This window comes from Cnephaeus nilssonii (genome assembly GCF_951640355.1).
Source record: "Cnephaeus nilssonii genome assembly, chromosome: 18".
Lineage (NCBI taxonomy): Eukaryota > Metazoa > Chordata > Mammalia > Chiroptera > Vespertilionidae > Cnephaeus > Cnephaeus nilssonii.
Window position 1 is genome coordinate 45652006 of NC_137089.1, and position 17921 is coordinate 45669926.

The 17921-nt window shown below is 48.8% G+C and overlaps 1 protein-coding gene across 9 annotated transcripts in view; it reads right to left on the minus strand.

Annotated features, from left to right (window-relative positions):
• Nucleotides 1–17921, minus strand: part of MTSS1 (MTSS I-BAR domain containing 1) — a 144596-nt gene that overhangs the window by 112054 nt on the left and 14621 nt on the right. For all 9 annotated transcript variants that reach the window (XM_079796143.1, XM_079796142.1, XM_079796146.1 and 6 more), the window contains exons 2-3: nt 7579–7640; nt 3928–4001 (exon numbers count right to left, since the gene is read on the minus strand). In XM_079796143.1, the coding sequence (XP_079652269.1) occupies nt 3928–4001; nt 7579–7640 (136 nt within the window). The remainder of the gene's footprint in view (nt 1–3927; nt 4002–7578; nt 7641–17921) is intronic.

The window sequence follows — 17921 nt, forward strand, 5'->3', positions numbered from 1 at the left end:
CGCCTGCCTTCCACGGACACGGAGAGCCGGGCCTGGCGTGCACGGGCACGTGCTCACGGGTGTGGGGATGCCGGTCCCAGAAGCGGGCACCTCTGCTGTAGAGGGCAGAGAAGCCTCCCCCTCCTTAGTTCACTGTCTGTTTTGCCTTTTTAAAGTCACCCAGACAACTGCATGCCAGTCTGTTCAAACATTTCTCAACTCCTACAACAGCCCGCGTGCTGGCCCCTCAGGGACGAGGAGATGGTGACGCTGCCCCAAATGTCCTAAGTACCCCGAACGCCCGGCCACTAATTCTTCGTGGTCGGTAACACAGAAAGGGCGCACTTCCATATTAAACACAAGTTGCAAAACCAATAAAATGTGAAACTGCACCAGGCCTAATGCAGCTAATAAATGCCCAAGTCCCATTATAGTTTAATTATTAACCTAAATACACACATCGTAAGAGCATCTTGTACTAGTTTTTAAAAAATAGAACAAAACAGAGTTCGAACATATTTCCACATCCTATTTAACAAGTAACATAGAGATTAGAACGATTTTGCTCTTACAGTGATTAGCTTTAAAATTTGTTCCTAAATGAATTGTATTAACAGCTACTGTAAAATATTTGCAAAAAAGGACGAAGACCTTTCAGAGCTGTTTCCTTTGGGAAACTATGGAATACTAATGTTTGGAAACCAGAGATCTGCTAGCTTGAAATTCTGGACAGACATTAGATGCACTTAAGAATAACTGCTATTCCCTTGTCACCTCCAGCAAGAAAGACTCAAAAAAGACATTTATGGCCCTGGCCAGTTTGCTCAGTGGTTACAGCATAGGCCCATACACAACGAAGGGTATTGGGTTGGATTCCCAGTCAAGGGCATGTTACCTCGGTGGCCAGGGATGGTGCAGAGGCAACCAATCAATGTCTCTGTCACACTGTTGTTTCTCTCTCTCTCTCTCTCTCTCTCTCTCTCTCTCTCTCTCTCTTCTCCGCCCTCCCCTCCATTCTCTCTAAAAAAATCCATGGAAAACACATTCTTGGGTGAGGATAAAAAGAAAAAGACAGTTCCAGGCTCTAAGCAAAACACTGGACTTTCTGTGGAGGGTAGATATCAAACTGCAAACTGTAGAGTTACAGCCTGTCATGACCTTAAGCCCAAATATGTATTTACTGCTGACCAAAACAGCTTGAAGCATTTCTACGGATTCATCGTTTCCTTGGTGATGCATACGTCATTAAAAATAGATCACACACAGATCTCCAAAAGGATGCAGACATGGGCATTAACTGCAGCATAGCTTGTAATAACAAATACATGGAGATAATCTAAATATCCCTCAATAGGAGAGTGATTACACTGTGCTACATCCGGACAGTGACATTCCATTTGACCACTAGGAAGAACATGGTCAAGCTACAGGTGCTGACTAGAAAGACCACAACCCTATACTGTGGAGGAAAAGCACAGTGATGTTTCTTAGGGGCTACCTTTGGGAAAAGATCATACAGACATACTCTATTTTATGTATCATTCTACATATTACCCTGCAACTAGCTTTTTCCCCTCCCAGATGTGTTTACGTATGCAAAAAGGTCTGTACGTAACACTAAACCCAGTCCCAGCAAAGGGTACTGAAAGGGTGGGTTTAATTTTCTGTATTTTGTTACATAAATTTTTTTAAAACAAGAGCATATTCTATATTTTTCAATTTTAAGTAAACTTCAACTTCATAGAAATCACTTCTGATGCTTACTGAACATTCAAGAAGTGCGTGTGTTCAAGTTTCTCTCTTGTCATCTCCATGAAATATATTTCTATCAACCAGACACTTTTTAGGTCACGCGAGAGTCCTCACCCTCCCACATGCCACAGAAAGTTATCACCCCCCCCCCCGCCCGGCAGCCCCCCCCTCTACCCGTACACATGGCCAGATGGGGAGTATTCTGGAATCGCTAAAAAGGACCAGAAATCAAAGACTTTAAAGATATATCAAGGCGGAGTGAGTCTGTTCTCTGTGACGTTATTTGTTTTTTGTCCAATACATCACCTCTAAGTTCCTACTCTACCTCCATCGCACCTGCAGAGAGCTTATTCTGGTTTCTTTTCCCATAAATAATTGCTCTGCTTTTCCTCCCTTCAACCATGAGAACTTGCAGGATCTCCCGTTTCCCACCGAGCACCCCCCTGGGGGCAGACTCTGCAAACAGCCAGGTTCCCACTGCAGGAAATGACAGACAGTCGGGGGATGTCTCTCTCCTTCATCCTTTAGGGTCCATCCCATAATTAAACATTAAAATATAAAAACTTATCAATCACAGAGCCTTGAAAATGCAATGCCAGATATCCAAGTTCTTTAAAGCAGTAAAGCAACTTTTTAAAAAAGGTACATTCTGGTGGCTATTCTAGAAAGACACCAACACAACTGACAAGTCCAGCTCCTTGTACCAGTGAAACAGAAGAAAATGCTATAAAACAGACCCAGTAACACTAACAATGGTGAAGACTGGCTTCGATGTTCTCTTCTTTATATTTCCTAGCTTCTACCATGGACACATATAAACTATGTAATACCTTTTTGAAAGGGCTAAAAAACACAGTGGCTAAGACCCATATCAAGCCGACAAACCAGACAAAGGCGCCACTGCTCCGAGGCCGCCATCACATTCTCCTAGGGAACCTTCTGAAACACTGCGGGCATCTTGGAAATGAAGAGAAATATTCCCTCCCCTGGAGACCTCCCTCATCTCCCCGAGCTGAGTCCATTACTCGCTTTTTCATATTCCCCCAGCATGCTGTTCTGCCACTGTTATCCCAGCAAACGTATTTCTACACTGAAATTCTCGATTCGCGTATCGCATTTCCCCCTTTCAATTCCAAGCTCCTCCAGGACCAGGACAGCAGTGCATCGATGTGTGTGGCCCCATGGCAGGGTCTGACATGTGACCAGTTTCCAGGTTTCTGGAATGAATGAGAAGTGTGCTTGCTGCAAATTCGCCCGAATAGTTCACTGAGCCCCTATGGTAAGTGGGTGCCTGGTGAACCCCACCGGAGGTGCCCATTATGTGCATCAGAGAAGCCAAACTCTCGTGTGACTGGGAGCAACCCCAACACCCACATTTTCCAATGTCACCTTGACAATGACAAGAACAAGCGTGTAGCTATCAGTGCACGAGCAGATCCTGAAAGACACGCGTGCCTGGGAGGGAAGGAGAAGGCACGCCCTTTGAACAGCGTTTCTCCGTTAGGGCTGATGGGCTGATGGCGTGTTTCTAACAATGGTGGTGGATACGGGAGTATTCGTTTTCTTCTTTATAACTTTCACATGTTCTTACGTGTCTTCTGTATGATTCAGTGGTCACTGAAACCATTAAAATATTTCCGAAGGCTTTTTTTCCTTGATTTAACATACATACTGTAAACACTATGTTCTGGGCACTATGTTCTGGGGGGTTTGGACATGCAGAAGTCATATGTGGGAGACACAAATATAAAACAATAGGACACCACTTACACAAGGGTTCCCTGTTTTATAGCACCCAGAAAAACGGTCTGCCCATCATCCTTCCTGCCTCCCGTTCCCCAAGGGAACGAGGAAAACCTTGGGACAACCCTTGCGAAAAGGGAAAAACGAACTGCACCCAAAGGCACAGCTCAGGGCTCTGCACCCAGCCCTTCGGTAAAAGCGGCCGGGAGACACGTCGAGCCGCCTCCTGCCTCTTGTAAAGGAAAAGTGGCTCTTTCCCTCCACTTTCCCTCCTGCTCTTGTGCGCTGTCCTGTGGAGAACTCTGAAACTTGTAATATGTGGAACCCCAGAGCGCTAACAAAATTTTAAGGGTGAGTCAGCTCAGCTCTGATGGCTCCTCCCCGAAGCCGCCCCAGGAAAAGAGCCCAGGAGCCAGAGGCCGCGCCGGCGGGAGCCACCCTCCATCTGCTTACCACGGGTGTTGGTAGCCATGTCGGCCACTTTCTGAAAGGCGTCCAGGAAGGCAGCTGCTGCTACTACTGTTGTCCTACAACACAAACAGATGACACAGGCATGAGGAATGTCATTACCGCTCACGGGCTACAGCCTCCGCGGAGGGCTGCACGTGATCCCCCAGGACAACCCAGCCGGCTGGACAAGGACAACCTTTTGCTTTGCGGTCCCACTTTTTTCTTAGGAGGCATCCCTCCTCCTCACATTATTCCCAACTCTGCCCCAGTAACGCCCAGCTGCTTCGGCGCTGGTCAATAAATGCCGGCCATTCCTCCCATCCCATTCCGCCTGGTCCTATACAATTGTTACCTGGTAAAATTTCACAAAGGAGGGGAAGACAGGTGTTTCTACCGAAAAGAAAAACATTAAAAACTATCAAGGGTACCAGTAAAAATTAATTTTAGAGTAGAAATCTTAGCGAGAGCTCATCTAGTTGAAGTAGCTCGTTTTAGAGAAGGGAAAACGGAGAGCACACCTACAAGGTGGCTTCCCAACAAAGTTCAGACCAGAGCTGGGGCTGGTAGCCAGTCCCATGACTCACAGCCCCATGCTCGTCCCACTACACGTCGAGATCCTGGCTGTGTGACTTTCCCCTAAATCGTAATTACAGTGAAACAGATCGTTTCCCAACCTTAGAAGGCTACCTCAACTGCATCTTCTGAATTCCTAACAGCTGAGACTAGGGAGAAGTTACTACACTCATTTGCTGGCCTAGAAATAATTTTGAATTCGTCACATGCCCTTGAGCACTGTAAGATGCGCTGAGCGCTCTGCGGTCTCCTGCTTCCCGGGCCTGGGGTCCGAGATGTCCTTCAGTGAAGAGCAGATGGTGGATCCCCCAAATAAGTAAGCCAGCCCCAAGATGTGTACGTTACAATCGAGCTCCAGCCTGGTATAATTTCTAAGTATTTTACATACGAATCCAGTCTTTACTTAGCATGTGTATGAATGCAATGGTTGCTGAAGGAAGGAGATGAAAATAAAGATGAAAAAGGAAAGAGTTCAAAACGGAGAAATAGAAAAGAAATGGTCTTTATTATGAAACAAAAGGTTCCTGGCGCTCGGCGTGGTCTCTGGGAACACCGGGCACCAGTCCCTGAGCGCCGAGCTTCAAAATGAGGCCTGATATTTTCCATTCTGCTCAAATTTTATATAATTGATTTCAAAGAGGAAGGGAGAGGGTGAGAGAGATAGAAACAACAATGGTAAGAGAGAATTATTGATCAGGGCTGCCTCCTGCACACCCCACATTGGGGACCAAGCCCGCAATCCAGGCATGTGCCCTGACCAGGGATCAAACTGTGACCTCCTGGTTCATAGGTCGACACTCAACCACTGAGCCACGCCAACTAGGCTCTGCTCAAAATTTTTTTTTAATGACATACAACAAAACCAAAATGTCAAAAATCCCACTTGGAAGCGCATTTTTAAAAGATCTGACATTCGATGCAAACCCTGGAAAAGTTAGCTTTCTCAAACATCCTAGGATTTATAAATAGCTCATTCTGCCACACAATTAATATCTGACACAGTGGCTGGATTTATTCTCATTCGAGTCCATGCCGATCATCCAAATTTAATGAGCCCGCTATAAGGGTGCCTTGTGCATCAGCCATCATCAGGGCTCCACGGAAAATGAGGTGGTCAAGTGTGACGAATTCAGAGCTTTAACCACGGCTCCCAATGAGTCACAGTTCAGTATCTGCTGTTGTCACAAGACCTCTTAGGCCTCTCGGATCGGACAGGACAAACACGCAACCCCGGGCAGCAGGAAGGAGTGATTCTTGGGTTTCAGTGCTTCCAGGCCTACTTGCCTCTTCTTCAGCCTTCTCTTCGTCCTTTCTCAAACACAGACAACAACTCCATGTGCGCGAGGCCCTGTCGTGCCCTCAGCCGGTGCTAGGGGTTAGACAAAATGCAGAAATGGTCCCTGCTCTCAGGAGGACTAAGTGTTGTCAAAAAGTACAAAATGTACTTTGTACCAGTGGCGGTAAGATAAGATTGCTCTAAGTCTTACTTGGTATGTTGAATCAGTTAATTACTTGAAGCTCCGGTTTCCTCATCGGTAAAAAGGAAAGGGAATCTTTTCCATGGTCCATCTTGAAAGCTTGCCAGACAGTTAAATGAGGCCAGATAAGAAAAAGTATGTGTGTGTGGTAGGGGGCGGGGCGGGGGAGAGGTTAACTTAAGTGTTTTACTGTTTTACTACAGAACACCTCCAGGATGGAGGCTAACCTATTTGAAATAAATGGTAACAGTGGCCGAGGAGGGGGGTGGGCTGCCGATGTAACTAATGAACAACGGGAAGGGCCCTGCGTTCTGAGCAGAGGAGCATAAAGTAATGAAGTTCTCAAGCAAAGAAATGTGAAAGCACTTGACAACTAGAGAAGGAGCCGTACTCCAGGGCCCACTGTCCGCCTGGAGGCCCACTCAGCGCTCTGGAACCCCCAGGTTCATGGGTGGAAACCCCAGGTTCATGGGTGGAACCCCAGGTTCATGGGTGGAAACCCCAGGCAGGAAGGTGCAGGGATGAAGGGGAAAAGACCCACCTCTCCCGAGTTCCTCGCTCCTGATCTCTAGGAAGCCATGCCATGTCCTGCCCCGTGGCCAAAGCTCTGGGCAGTAACCCCTGGGTCCATAGGCAAAGGCCCACGAGCATCATGCCATCCTCATACATACAACTATGTCATCCTCATATGCCATGAACAAAGGCCATGAAACTGATTGCTTTTTGAAGGTCCCATCCCTCATGGATCACCAGCAAAGTGCAAAAATAACCCTTCTTCCCACTGATTGATGGGCATACAGTTTTAGCAAGAAGATGTTGATATATTTCCTATTTCTTATCAGATGATATATGAACAAGCACAAGATGAAGCAATAAGAATAGCCCCTTGGAGCATTATCAGCACTAAATCTTATGGTTTTTTAAAGCAGCTTTACTAGGCGTAATTTGTATACCATAAAAATTCACCCCTTTTAGGTACACGACTCCATGATTTTTTAGTAAATTTAGAGTTATGAAACCACCAAAAACAATCTAATTTTAGGAACATTTTCATCACCCCCCAAAAAAATCCCTCATGTCCATTTGTCATCAGTCTCCTTTTCCATTCCTGGCCCCAGGCAACCACCAACCGACATCTGTGTCTACACATTTGCTTTTTCTAGACATTTCATGTAAATGGGATTCTATAATGGTCAAGACTGAGTTTTAAACTCTTTATACGAATAGGCAGTAAGCAGAATGGACTCTGGAGCCAAACTCCATTAGTTCAAATCCCTGTCATTTACTAGCTGTGTGACTTCGGGTAAGTTAGTCAGCTTATCCATGACTCAGTTTCCCCATCAGTATAATGGGGGTAACAGCGGTGCTTAGCTCTTGGGGTTTTAAGATTTAATTAAGTTAACATATGCTTGGCACAGAGTGAGTGCTCGATAAAGGCTGCCCGTTATTACTTTACATATAGTACCCCATTTAACTCTCAGAATTCCCGTGGAGGAGGCAGAGCAGATGCGTTTCATTTTAGGTGTGCATCCTGGGGCCATCCCATTCCATCCTTTGTGTAAGGATGTTGCCGTTTTCCTGGGGAAGACCTGCTTCTACTTACCGAAGCTGGGACTGCAGTTTCCCGGCTTTGTTTATGAAATCTTCCCAAACTGGGTAGCTCCCCTGCAAGAGAACAAAGCCATCCATCAGTACGTCACGCCGTGACAGACATGTGATTCAGACAACAACACAGCACCCAATCCCGATTCCACAGGAACAATCTGTGTATGCTCTCTTCCCATGCAGTCTGGCCTATTACCCAGGTGACAGATAAATGTATTGGCCCCGGAATGGGTTTAGAAGGTGCTCAGTCCTGTAATCGAGTCAACACCACAGACACCAGCTGGAACAAGCTGGGCAGAATCGGATACATACGGTGATGCATCCCTTTTTGAGTCCATAGACGGTGGGTCCACATTCAAGATGTGCAGGATAGTGAAGGCTCTACCTTAGATATTCTGCACATCCTGGGAAAGCCTCCTTTTTTCTCCACCTGATCATGGCCTGGCTGTTCTCCCTCTTATTCCAAATGGTAGGGAGGAGGGAACCAGAGGGACTGGGGCTCCTCCCGGGACAGGGGCCCATTGGGAAGCACTATCAGAATCTCAAGGTTGGGAAGTTACATAAATACAGTACAGCTGCTTCGCTGATGGCTTGAACCTAGCATCTAAGTACAACAGGTGGCCCCCAGCACACTTCAACCATCACCCTCCCGTGGCAGCCAGTATCTCCTACCCTGTCTTATATATCCATGCAGCCCTAAGTCTACCCTTCTGCACAACTTCACAGTTAAGTTTAATATCTGTCTACCCAATATTAAAATGGACTATTTCCGGGAGCTAAGATTTGGACCAATGGGTTGCTTTCTTGGTCATACTTTCCTCTCCGGCTATAGTTTGGATTTCGTTTGTTTGTTTTTTTAATAAGGTCATGTATCATTTTTACAAAGACAATAAAAGTCATTACATAAAAAAAATTAAGATCAAATTAGAGCTTCTGGAAACAACAGCACCCTGAATTTACAATCCATCCAAACCTTAAAGTCTCTTGCTCACAAGCTTCCACATGGAAGTCTTTCCAAAGAACTGAGGATAACCAGCACATTCACCCATAGCTTTCCTTCTTTCAGTCCCCCCTTCCCCCATCAAGTTCAATTCCATCTTTACCTGGGACCCTGCTTCACATCCCCACAGCATCCTGGGAAAACATCATGTCTCCCTACTATTCTTCATTTTATTTTTATTTTATTTTTTGTATTGATCTTTAGAGAGAGAGGAAGAGAGAAGGAAAGAAAGAGAAGCATTGATGTGAAAGTGAAACATCCATCAGCTGCCTCTTGCACGTCCCCTACTGGGAATCGAGCTAGCAACCCCAACATGTGTCCTGACCGGGAATCCAACTGGCAACCTTTTGGTGCAAGGAACGATGCCCAACTAACAGAGCCACACCAGCCAGGGCTCCCTACTCTTTTTCTAAGCAAGATACTCAGACATGAACTCAAACCTGCAGGTACAATTCTGCCAGGGCGAAACCAGAGCGGGGTCTGACACCTCCCTGCACCTGCTCATGACATTTATGTTAAGATCAGTAGCCAACCAACCAATAGGCGATGCAAAACAAACCAACAGGCGATGCAAAACAAACCCAGAGAAGCGGAAACCATGGTTACAGAAGTGTTGTTTGGCATTGAATGATTTAAATATAGAACTAAGACTAAACACCTGGGTGTGTTTGGTTGCAGGATGGAATATAAATGCTAAGTTAAAAACAACACAGGCCACCTCTTGATTTTGTTGTCAAGGGCAGGAGGGAGAAAGTATATAATGAAGCAAGTCATCTCATCTTTCAATACAGAGGCCCAATCAAAATAGTCTGAAGTTGCAATTTAGCTAAAACTTAATAATTTCACCTTCCTAATGGTTTTAATAGTCTTTTTCTTACCCTTACAGCAGTTTCTCAACCTTGCCACTAATGACATTTTGGGCCAGATCATTCTTTTTTTAAGGGGCTGTCCATCATAGGATGTTTAGCTGCATCCTTGACCTGTACTCACTAGATGCCAGTGGCATTCACAGATACCGCTGGCTGTGACAACCAACGTGTGTCCAGACAATGCCAGATGTCCTCTTAGGGGCAAAATCATCCCCGGTTAAGAACCACCGCGTTAGAGGAATAATATCTGAGAAACTTATTTCTTTCGGTGCAGAAACAATTCTCTGGAGTTTAGCGATTTCTTTGGTATTACTTCAGTTTCAATTTTTCTGTTAAATGAAAGTGAAATTAAATATATTTTTATTTTGAAAATATCATGCAGAGCATGAAACACCTTGTTATAAAAGTGCCATGTATACCTTTCTCTAGCAATCAAGTCTGTCTGAAAACGTGCAGGCACACATCTGGAAAATTATCTACCAAATAGTAAAATGGACTGTTTCTGGGAGTTAAGATTTGGACCAATGGAATGCTTTCTTGTCTGTACTTTCCTCTCTGTCCATAGTTGTTGTTGTTGTTGTTCATAAGCTCATGTATCATTTTTATTGTGGGAAAATCCAATGACCCACTTACCATATTTACTATTTTCTGATCAAGTCCAGGTATGAACACCCCTTCTACACCTACATCCAAATAAGGAAAGAGTGGAGGGCCAAGATCAGAGTCCACTGGCTGGCCAGTAGAGACCTCTGTCCAGACGGGCATCAGTGAGCATCCTTAAGAGTGCAAGAGTTCAACCAACCAATTACAGCCATTCCCTCTCTTTCTGACCCACAAGGCGGTAGAAGAAGCTTTTTGAAAAGCCCAGGTTCAGACCCATTGACCACCAACTTCTAGCCAAAGTTAGCATCACCTCTCATCTACACAAAGAAGGACATGAGAGCCACCTCTTCCTCTCCCCAGCGCCAACCACTCCCATCCAGGGAGCCCCTGACGAAGGTCACTGAGATGAACCAGGGGCAAGAAGCCTGAGCAGGAAGCATCGAGCCCTGAGTTCTAAGCCAGGATCCTGCCAGTAAATGACTGGATGGCCCTCACCGGTTTGGCTCAGTGGATAGAGCGTTGGCCTGCGGACTGAAGGGTCCCAGGTTCGATTCCGGTCAAGGGCATGTACCTTGGTTGTGGGCACATCCCCAGTAGGAGGTGTGTAGGAGGCAGCTGATCGATGTTTCTCTCTCATCGATGTTTCTAACTCTCTATTCCTCTCCCTTCCTCTCTGTAAAAAAATCAATAATATATATATTTTTTAAATGACTGGATGAAGTCACTTCACCCTCTCAGGGCCTGTTCCTTCTATTGATAAATAGTAATAAAAAACAATTCCATCACCATCACTGAACACTGACATCACAGAACACTGAAAGAATGTAGGGAAGGAATAAAGAACCCCGTGCAGGAGTTCAGTCTCCTGGACCGAATCTCCACTCTCCCGTTTGCAATGTGGGCAAGTCAGTCGCTGGAGCTCTGCATGGGGACGGTCACTCCTTCCCTGGGCTGGTGTGAGGAATGAGGTCAGACATTAACCTGCTCCGTAAGTGTTCAATACACAGTTGAGAGGGCTGATCCAAGCATTTCTCAGGCTGTGGGGAGAGAAGTCATCAACTCTCTAAGTCAGACCGTCCATCCAGGCGGGAATCCCTCATTCTCCGTCCTCAGTACAGAACCAACGGTGTGCGGGTACACTGTGCTTGGCACCCTGAGTTCACCAGTCACAGCAGAGATAGGCCAAGGCGTGCAGTGTCAGACAGAGTCTCTGCCGCTCCTAAGTACAGGGTGGGGAGAGCACGCCAATGCGAGATGAACGCTCCTGAAAATGACTGTTCCAACCACTTCAAACGCTCCTTACCTGCCCCCACTTGGAGCCTCATTTCAGTCTTTACCAAATTAGCAACCAAAGGAGGGTCCCCGCTCTCGTCAAGGGGTGCAGCACGCCGCTCTCGCCCACGCACACCCACGCAGCCCGAGAAGCCTGCCAAGAGCAGCTCTCTCCCGTCTTAATGATCTCTGAAGTCTTCCAAAGTGTCAGGCCCACCTCTTGCAGGCAGCCTGTAATTTAATGGGTTCTAAAAAAAATGAATTTCTAAGAACACAAGACAAAAACCTCCTTGTGTAAGAAAAAAATTTTTAAGTGTGTAAATGTTATTAACGCTTAAAGGCAAGGTGATTTGGGTTGCTCCGTATTTTTTTTTTTGCAAGTTCCTTTCAAAGTTTCTACCCACCTGAAAGTAGTTTTGCTACAAAAACCCAAAGGTGTGGAGGAAGAGAGAGAGAGGAGGGAGAAGGGACTTGGGGAAAAGGTCACAGGGCAAAGCCAGGGGTTTTTCTAGACTCCCAGACTTAGTAAAGGAAAGCACACACATTTCAGAGGAAATTTGCAGGTAGAGACGCTGTATGCCCTGAGGACCCTTTTAGGAGGCAAGTCCCATACAGTCCTTCATCTTTCCATCTGCACCCCACCCGCCAGGAAGTCCGCCAGTCCTCTCCTGAGGCCACGTTTCTGCCCGGGATCGCATCTGAGGACCTCCCTGGGAAGGCTGTCCCCGAGCTGGGGCCGCCTCGACACAGACCCCACCGCGGGGCTCACTGGAGAACGCACCCAGGTTTCCACACTTTTCAGACAGCACGGAGGGGCCTGGAGAGTGTCATGCGAAGTGAAATAAGCCAGTCAGAGAAAGACGAGTATCATGATCTCACTCATATGTGGAATCTAATTAATAAAATAAACTGATGAACGGAGCGGATCCAGAGACATGGAAGCATGGAACAGAGTGCGGAATCTCGAAGGGAAGCGGGGGGGGGGGGGGGGGGGGGGTGGATAGGAGATGATCAACCAAAGGCCTTGTATGCATATAGGCATACCCCATGGACACAGACAATGGGGTGGTGAAGCCTGGGGTGGGGGGTGGGATGGGCGTAGGCTGGAAGGGTCAGTGGGGAAAGAGGGGGACATATGTAATACTTTCAACAATAAAGATATTTGTTAAAAATATTTTTTAAAAAAATACACTGTATATATTTAACATATAAAATAAAGGTTTCCTAACTTTCCAGACAGACCCTAATAATAATAATAATAATAATAATAATAATAATAATAATAAAAATGAGACTCCCACTGAGCACCCGGCTTCTGCCAAGTCCAAAGTCACAGGCAAAGGGAAGGGAGACTCTCCTTCCGGGGACCCCTGCATTTCTTCGCAGAGGAGAGTAGGCAGGTTTGCTGGACACAGAACTCAGATCACACTGGGTTTTGCGAGAAAGGAAAAGCCCCCGATTACAGAAACAGGAAGAGAAAGCGGGTTTGTTTACAAGCATGGAGAGGACTCGCTTAATGAGCTGCATGACTGCCCCATGTCCTACAAGGAGCGAGAGATGGGCTTCCCTACAGACGGGCCCTAACTCACAGCCCTGCAGCCACGAGGGGCACTATGCCTCCCTCACCCCCGATGGCTGTGCTGTCTCCTAACCTCCGCGGGGATTCAACAGTCCTGGGAGCTGCTGCTCAGCTGTCACCACCCAGCTCAAATGTCACCTCTCCCAGGCGCTCTCAGACGCACCTGCTTCTCCCACATCACACAGTCGTCCATCTATGAGCCTGAGTCTCCCCCCTGAACTGTGGACTCGAGGACTGAGAAAGAGAGGAAGGAAAAGCATTTCCAGTAAGATGGACAGCAGGGAGGCAGAGAAGGCCTGAGCAAGAGGGTCCAATGAAGTCCAGGGAGGATCCAGGAAGAGGGAAGACGGGGAGGCAGGAAGGACTCATGCGGGCTCTGCCCCAAGGACACTGCAGTGGAGCAGCTGTGCTGGGGAGAAGCAGGAGATGGGCGGGTGGACAAGGGGACCATGAGCAGCCTTCAAGGGCAAGGCCCAGAGCTTACCACCCATTGGGCGCAGAGGAAGATGAGGCGGGGACTTCATTCAGATGGCGAGTGACAAACTCCCCAAACCAGCCCGGTGACAGAGGAGCTGGCTGAGGGGTCCCTCACCTGACAGCACCCTGGGGCCTTGGGCAGTGGGGAGGAGAAGGAAGTCCTTGTTTTACTTCTGAGGAGAAAGGCCTATCTAACTTTCAACTCCCCAAGAGTGTGGTGGCCACCTGAATAAATATGTGAGTTGGCTTCCCCCTCCGCACCCTCAAGGTTGAGCTGTGGCTCAGCCCTGCGTCTTTCTCCTGTCCCTCCTGGAGGCTGAGCAGGCCCCTGGCCTTCTGCGGGGCACAGGACTCAGCCAGTGGCCATTCTGGCGTGGGTTCTGTTTTGCTTTGTTTTGTATCAAACAGAAGCCCAGGATGGCCTCCCACGCGCGGAGCAGAAGAATAAACTGTGTTAACTCATCGGCAGGGCTGGTTAACATGGGCCATAAATAATGCACGCGCTGCCTCTCCCAGCCCTGCCCAGCCCAGCCCAGCCCGCGGTGACAGCGGGACTTCAGAGGACAGCTGAGGGAATCAGACACCACACAGCCACACAGGGAACGTGGCCGGGCCGGGAGCGTGGTGGAGAAGGGGCGGTGTCAGAGAGTTGGAGGAGACTCTCAGGAAGAAGAAGGTCTGGGTTTCGCCGAGAATAAAATAGGGACCAGCGGGCACAGCCTATAAGCAGGCACAGGCTATAGAGAACTGGGTTCCAGCTCAAAGACCTCTGTCCCGTCCACAGGTTCCGGACAAACTACTGGCTCCCCAGTAGTTGTGGCTGATGACAATTGACGTCATGGGTATGCGAGTGGACAGGTAACCTCTCAAGCTCCTCTTTCCACCTTGACAAGCATCCCTGTCGCCACCATCATCGAGCAGCACCATTTTCTAAACGGTTGCTAGGTGTCAGGTACATTCCTCAAACCTGCGGATCTTGTAAAAACGCAGGTTCTCATTCCTGGGGTTGAGGTGGGGCCCGGATGTTGCGTGTTTAATTGGAGTGACGCCGTGGTCCCCAGACCACACTCTGAGACGCACAGCTGGATAGATACTCTCATTACAGGCTGACTGCTCCATGAGGCAAGGACTACTATTATTTCACAGCCAAGGAAACCGAGGACCAGAAAGGTCTAATCTGAAATTTGATCGCAGATCTGACCAACTTTGTGGGCCAAGTGCTACCTGGATTCTCGGAAACGGAAGCAGCGAGATGAACAGCCCCAGCCTCGGGGTGCAGCCTCAGGGCCACAGAAAACCAGTCAGCAGGCAGGCCGGGCCCTGCTTCCCACTGGGGTCCTGTAGGAGCCTAGACAGAGTAGAGTGTGTGTGAGTGGGGAGGGGTAGGGGGGTCCCTAAACACACACCCCCAGTTACAGTGGCAATGCCCTGAGGGAGCTGTAATGTCACCCTAGAAACGGTCAGGACCCTCAACCAAGTGGAGAAGAAAACAAAAACAAAGAAAAGTCCTTTGCAGAAAAAGGTCTTACTAGAAATGCTCCCAGTTGCTGTCCTCAGGGCTGTGATTATGGGTCATGTTATCACATCCTCGGGTTTCCTGTGGACACTGGACCCAACCTCCTTCCATCAGAACAAGGGGCAGCGGTTCTGAGCATCTCCATGGGCTGCCGCGGCCCCCAGGTTCCTGGGTGGATCTGCGGGAACCTCACGGGGTGAGCGTGAGGAGCGCAGCCCACAGCATCCCTCCCCTCCTTCCTCTGGGCACACCCCTGGGTGAGCTCAGACTTTCGGGAAATGAAGAGCTCAGCTTCAAGAGCAAGCTTCTGACCTGAACAGCAGCGCCTCTGGACCGCTCGCTGCCCTAAGTGCAAGGCAGGAGCACCGGCTCCAGAGTGGGTGTGCAGGATGAAGGACGGCCCGTGCACGCCTGTCACAGCTTTGTCCCCCACCCCACCCTTCCCCACCCCACCCTGCGAGGAAGGACTCCCGGGACCCTCAGACGAAAGGCACTGGGGAAGCCCATCCATCACAGAAGCCATCCCTGATTGGAGCTTGCCTGATCCACTAATTATCCCTGTCCATCAAGTGGATGACAGCCCTGGAGATAATCAATGGTTGCTTCCTTGCACGCCCACCCTCGCCCACTTGCCCAAGCTCCCCAGCAGTAACATGCCTGTGAAAAAGAAGACTGAACCACAAAAGGTGCTCCCTCCACCCATCCACCCTTCAAACTGCCCCATTTGTAACCGTAACACCCGAATTAAGTCAAGGACATCCTTCTCCTGTGTTAGGAGGTTCCAGGCCCAGAATCCCCATGGGTAGTCTTCACTTGCAATAAAAAAAATAAAAAAGAGCCCTGGCCCGTTTGGCTCAGTGGATGGAGCGTCGGCCTGCGGACTGAAAGGTCCCAGGTTCGATTCCGGTCAAGGGCATGTACCTTGGTTGCGGGCACATCCCCAGTAGGGAGTGTGCAGGAGGCAGCTGGTTGATGTTACTCTCTCATCGATGTTTCTAACTCTCTATCCCTCTCCCTTCCTCTCTGTAAAAAATCAATAAAATATATTTTAAAATAAATAAATAAAAAATAAATAAATAAAATAAAAAAGAACAACAAATACGTCAACTGCATCTTCAAAGTAGTAGTTTTTTTTTTTTAAGTTTTCTACCACTGCCCTCTGTCTACCCCTAGTCTTCCAATGAAAGAGCCGCTAGCCACATGGACTTACATAAACTGGAATTACGGACAGTGAAAGGAAACTAAACATTCAGTACCTCACGCAAGTGCTCAATAGCCAATGTGCCAGTGGCTCAGTCTCCTGGCGGTGCAGATACAGAACACTCCCACCCTCGCAGAAAAGCCACGTCGACAGCGCCAGCCCTGACACAGCGAGGTCGCCTGGGCACCTCTGGGGTGCTGTGGCCGCGACAAGGCTTCCGGTTCTATCTTTCAACTTTCGCAAAACTGGGGTGTGTGCCATGGTCGACATTTCTTAAAAAATGGAATCCCTCTCCTTTTCCATTCTCCGAATTCCTCTTCCCCCACCCGCCCCCACCTCCATTTTTACCGCCATATGTCCTCTATTATTTCAGACAGTCGTCCGGAGCCACCGAGGAGTTCCAGTGTATGTCATGGTCATCGGTCAGCACACCGCTTCACTTTACATAGACCTGCGGGCCGACGGGCGTTCCCTGCAACCCTGGGAGGGCAGGCCGCACGGGCATTCAACGCACCCCTCTTGCCCGGAAAGCTAAGGCACGGCGGGCTTCCATCGCTTCCGGAAGGGCAGGGAAGGGTGTGCCCTCACACCTGATCTGCTTTATGAACTGCTCCCGACGTTTGCCCAGTTCCTCTGAACACAAAACTGTCCCACGGATCCCCCCAGAACTTAGTGCTCCTCCGCAGCTAGAAACCTGGGGACTCGGAATCTAAGCACTAGCCCGGGGGCTGGCTGCTCTTATCCAAGTGCCCGTAAGGACGTTTGTGTCCGGTTCGGCCTCCTCATGGTAAAAAGTACCTGTCTACCCCCTTTAACCTTTGTCCCACTATACAGAGCCCAGAGCTTCTGCTACAGTTGTTTATTCCTGTTTATACATGTCTACGAGAGATAATGAACCCAGGCAAAATACTTGGTGACGTGCATACCCCATAAAAATGTCAAGTGCTGTTATTATCACTCCGTGTTCGCACGCCTGCACTCACCCCCTTCTCCCTAGAAGCACCCTCTCTGGCTGGCCCCCACCCAACTCCACAACTGCTTCTGCCTTGTAGGAATCAGTTCTTTTTTTAAAAAACATATATTTTTTTATTGGTTTCAGAGAGGAAGGGAGAGGGAAAGAGAAACATCAATGATGAGAGAGAACCACTAATTGGCTGCCTCCTGCATGCCCCCCCCCCCCCCCACCGGGGACCGAGCCCACAACCCAGGCCTGTGCCCTGACGGAATCAAACCCTGACCTCCTGGTTCATACGTCGATGCTCACCCACTGAGCCACACCGGCCGGGCAGTTCTTCCTGGGGGTGATCGCTCCAGCCCCCTGAGCAGTTATACAAGCAAAGCACCCAGGACCCTCGAGGAAGCCTGCATGTGCCTGGGGTTCTGTCCTCCCCAGTGAGCACCTGTGTCCCTCCTCTACGCACTTTGGAAGTGGAAACTCTCCCAAGGCAGCGGTGGTGTGAGCGACTTGTCAAACCCCCCCTGGGGAGCAATGGTGGTCCCACCCTGTGCACACATCTGTGTGCTCTGCCACCTTCCACCAAACTGAGCCTCCGCCGCACCCGAACCCCACCCGGCTGCGGGAATGACGCCCAGGTGTGTGTCACGTCCCCGTCGCTGCCCTGCGCTGGGTCTTCCCACTGGTGTCCTTCTTGCCTGGAGAGCGGGGCCTAGTGGGCAGTCACGGCCCAGAGTCTTCAAGGCCCCGTGGGGTCTAGGGCTTAACGCGTGGCTCCAGAGTCCGACTGCCCAACTTCAGATCTACCCCGGGTGACCGAAGTTACCTAGCCAGCCGTGCCGCCCTGTCTTCATGTATCTGTAAATGAC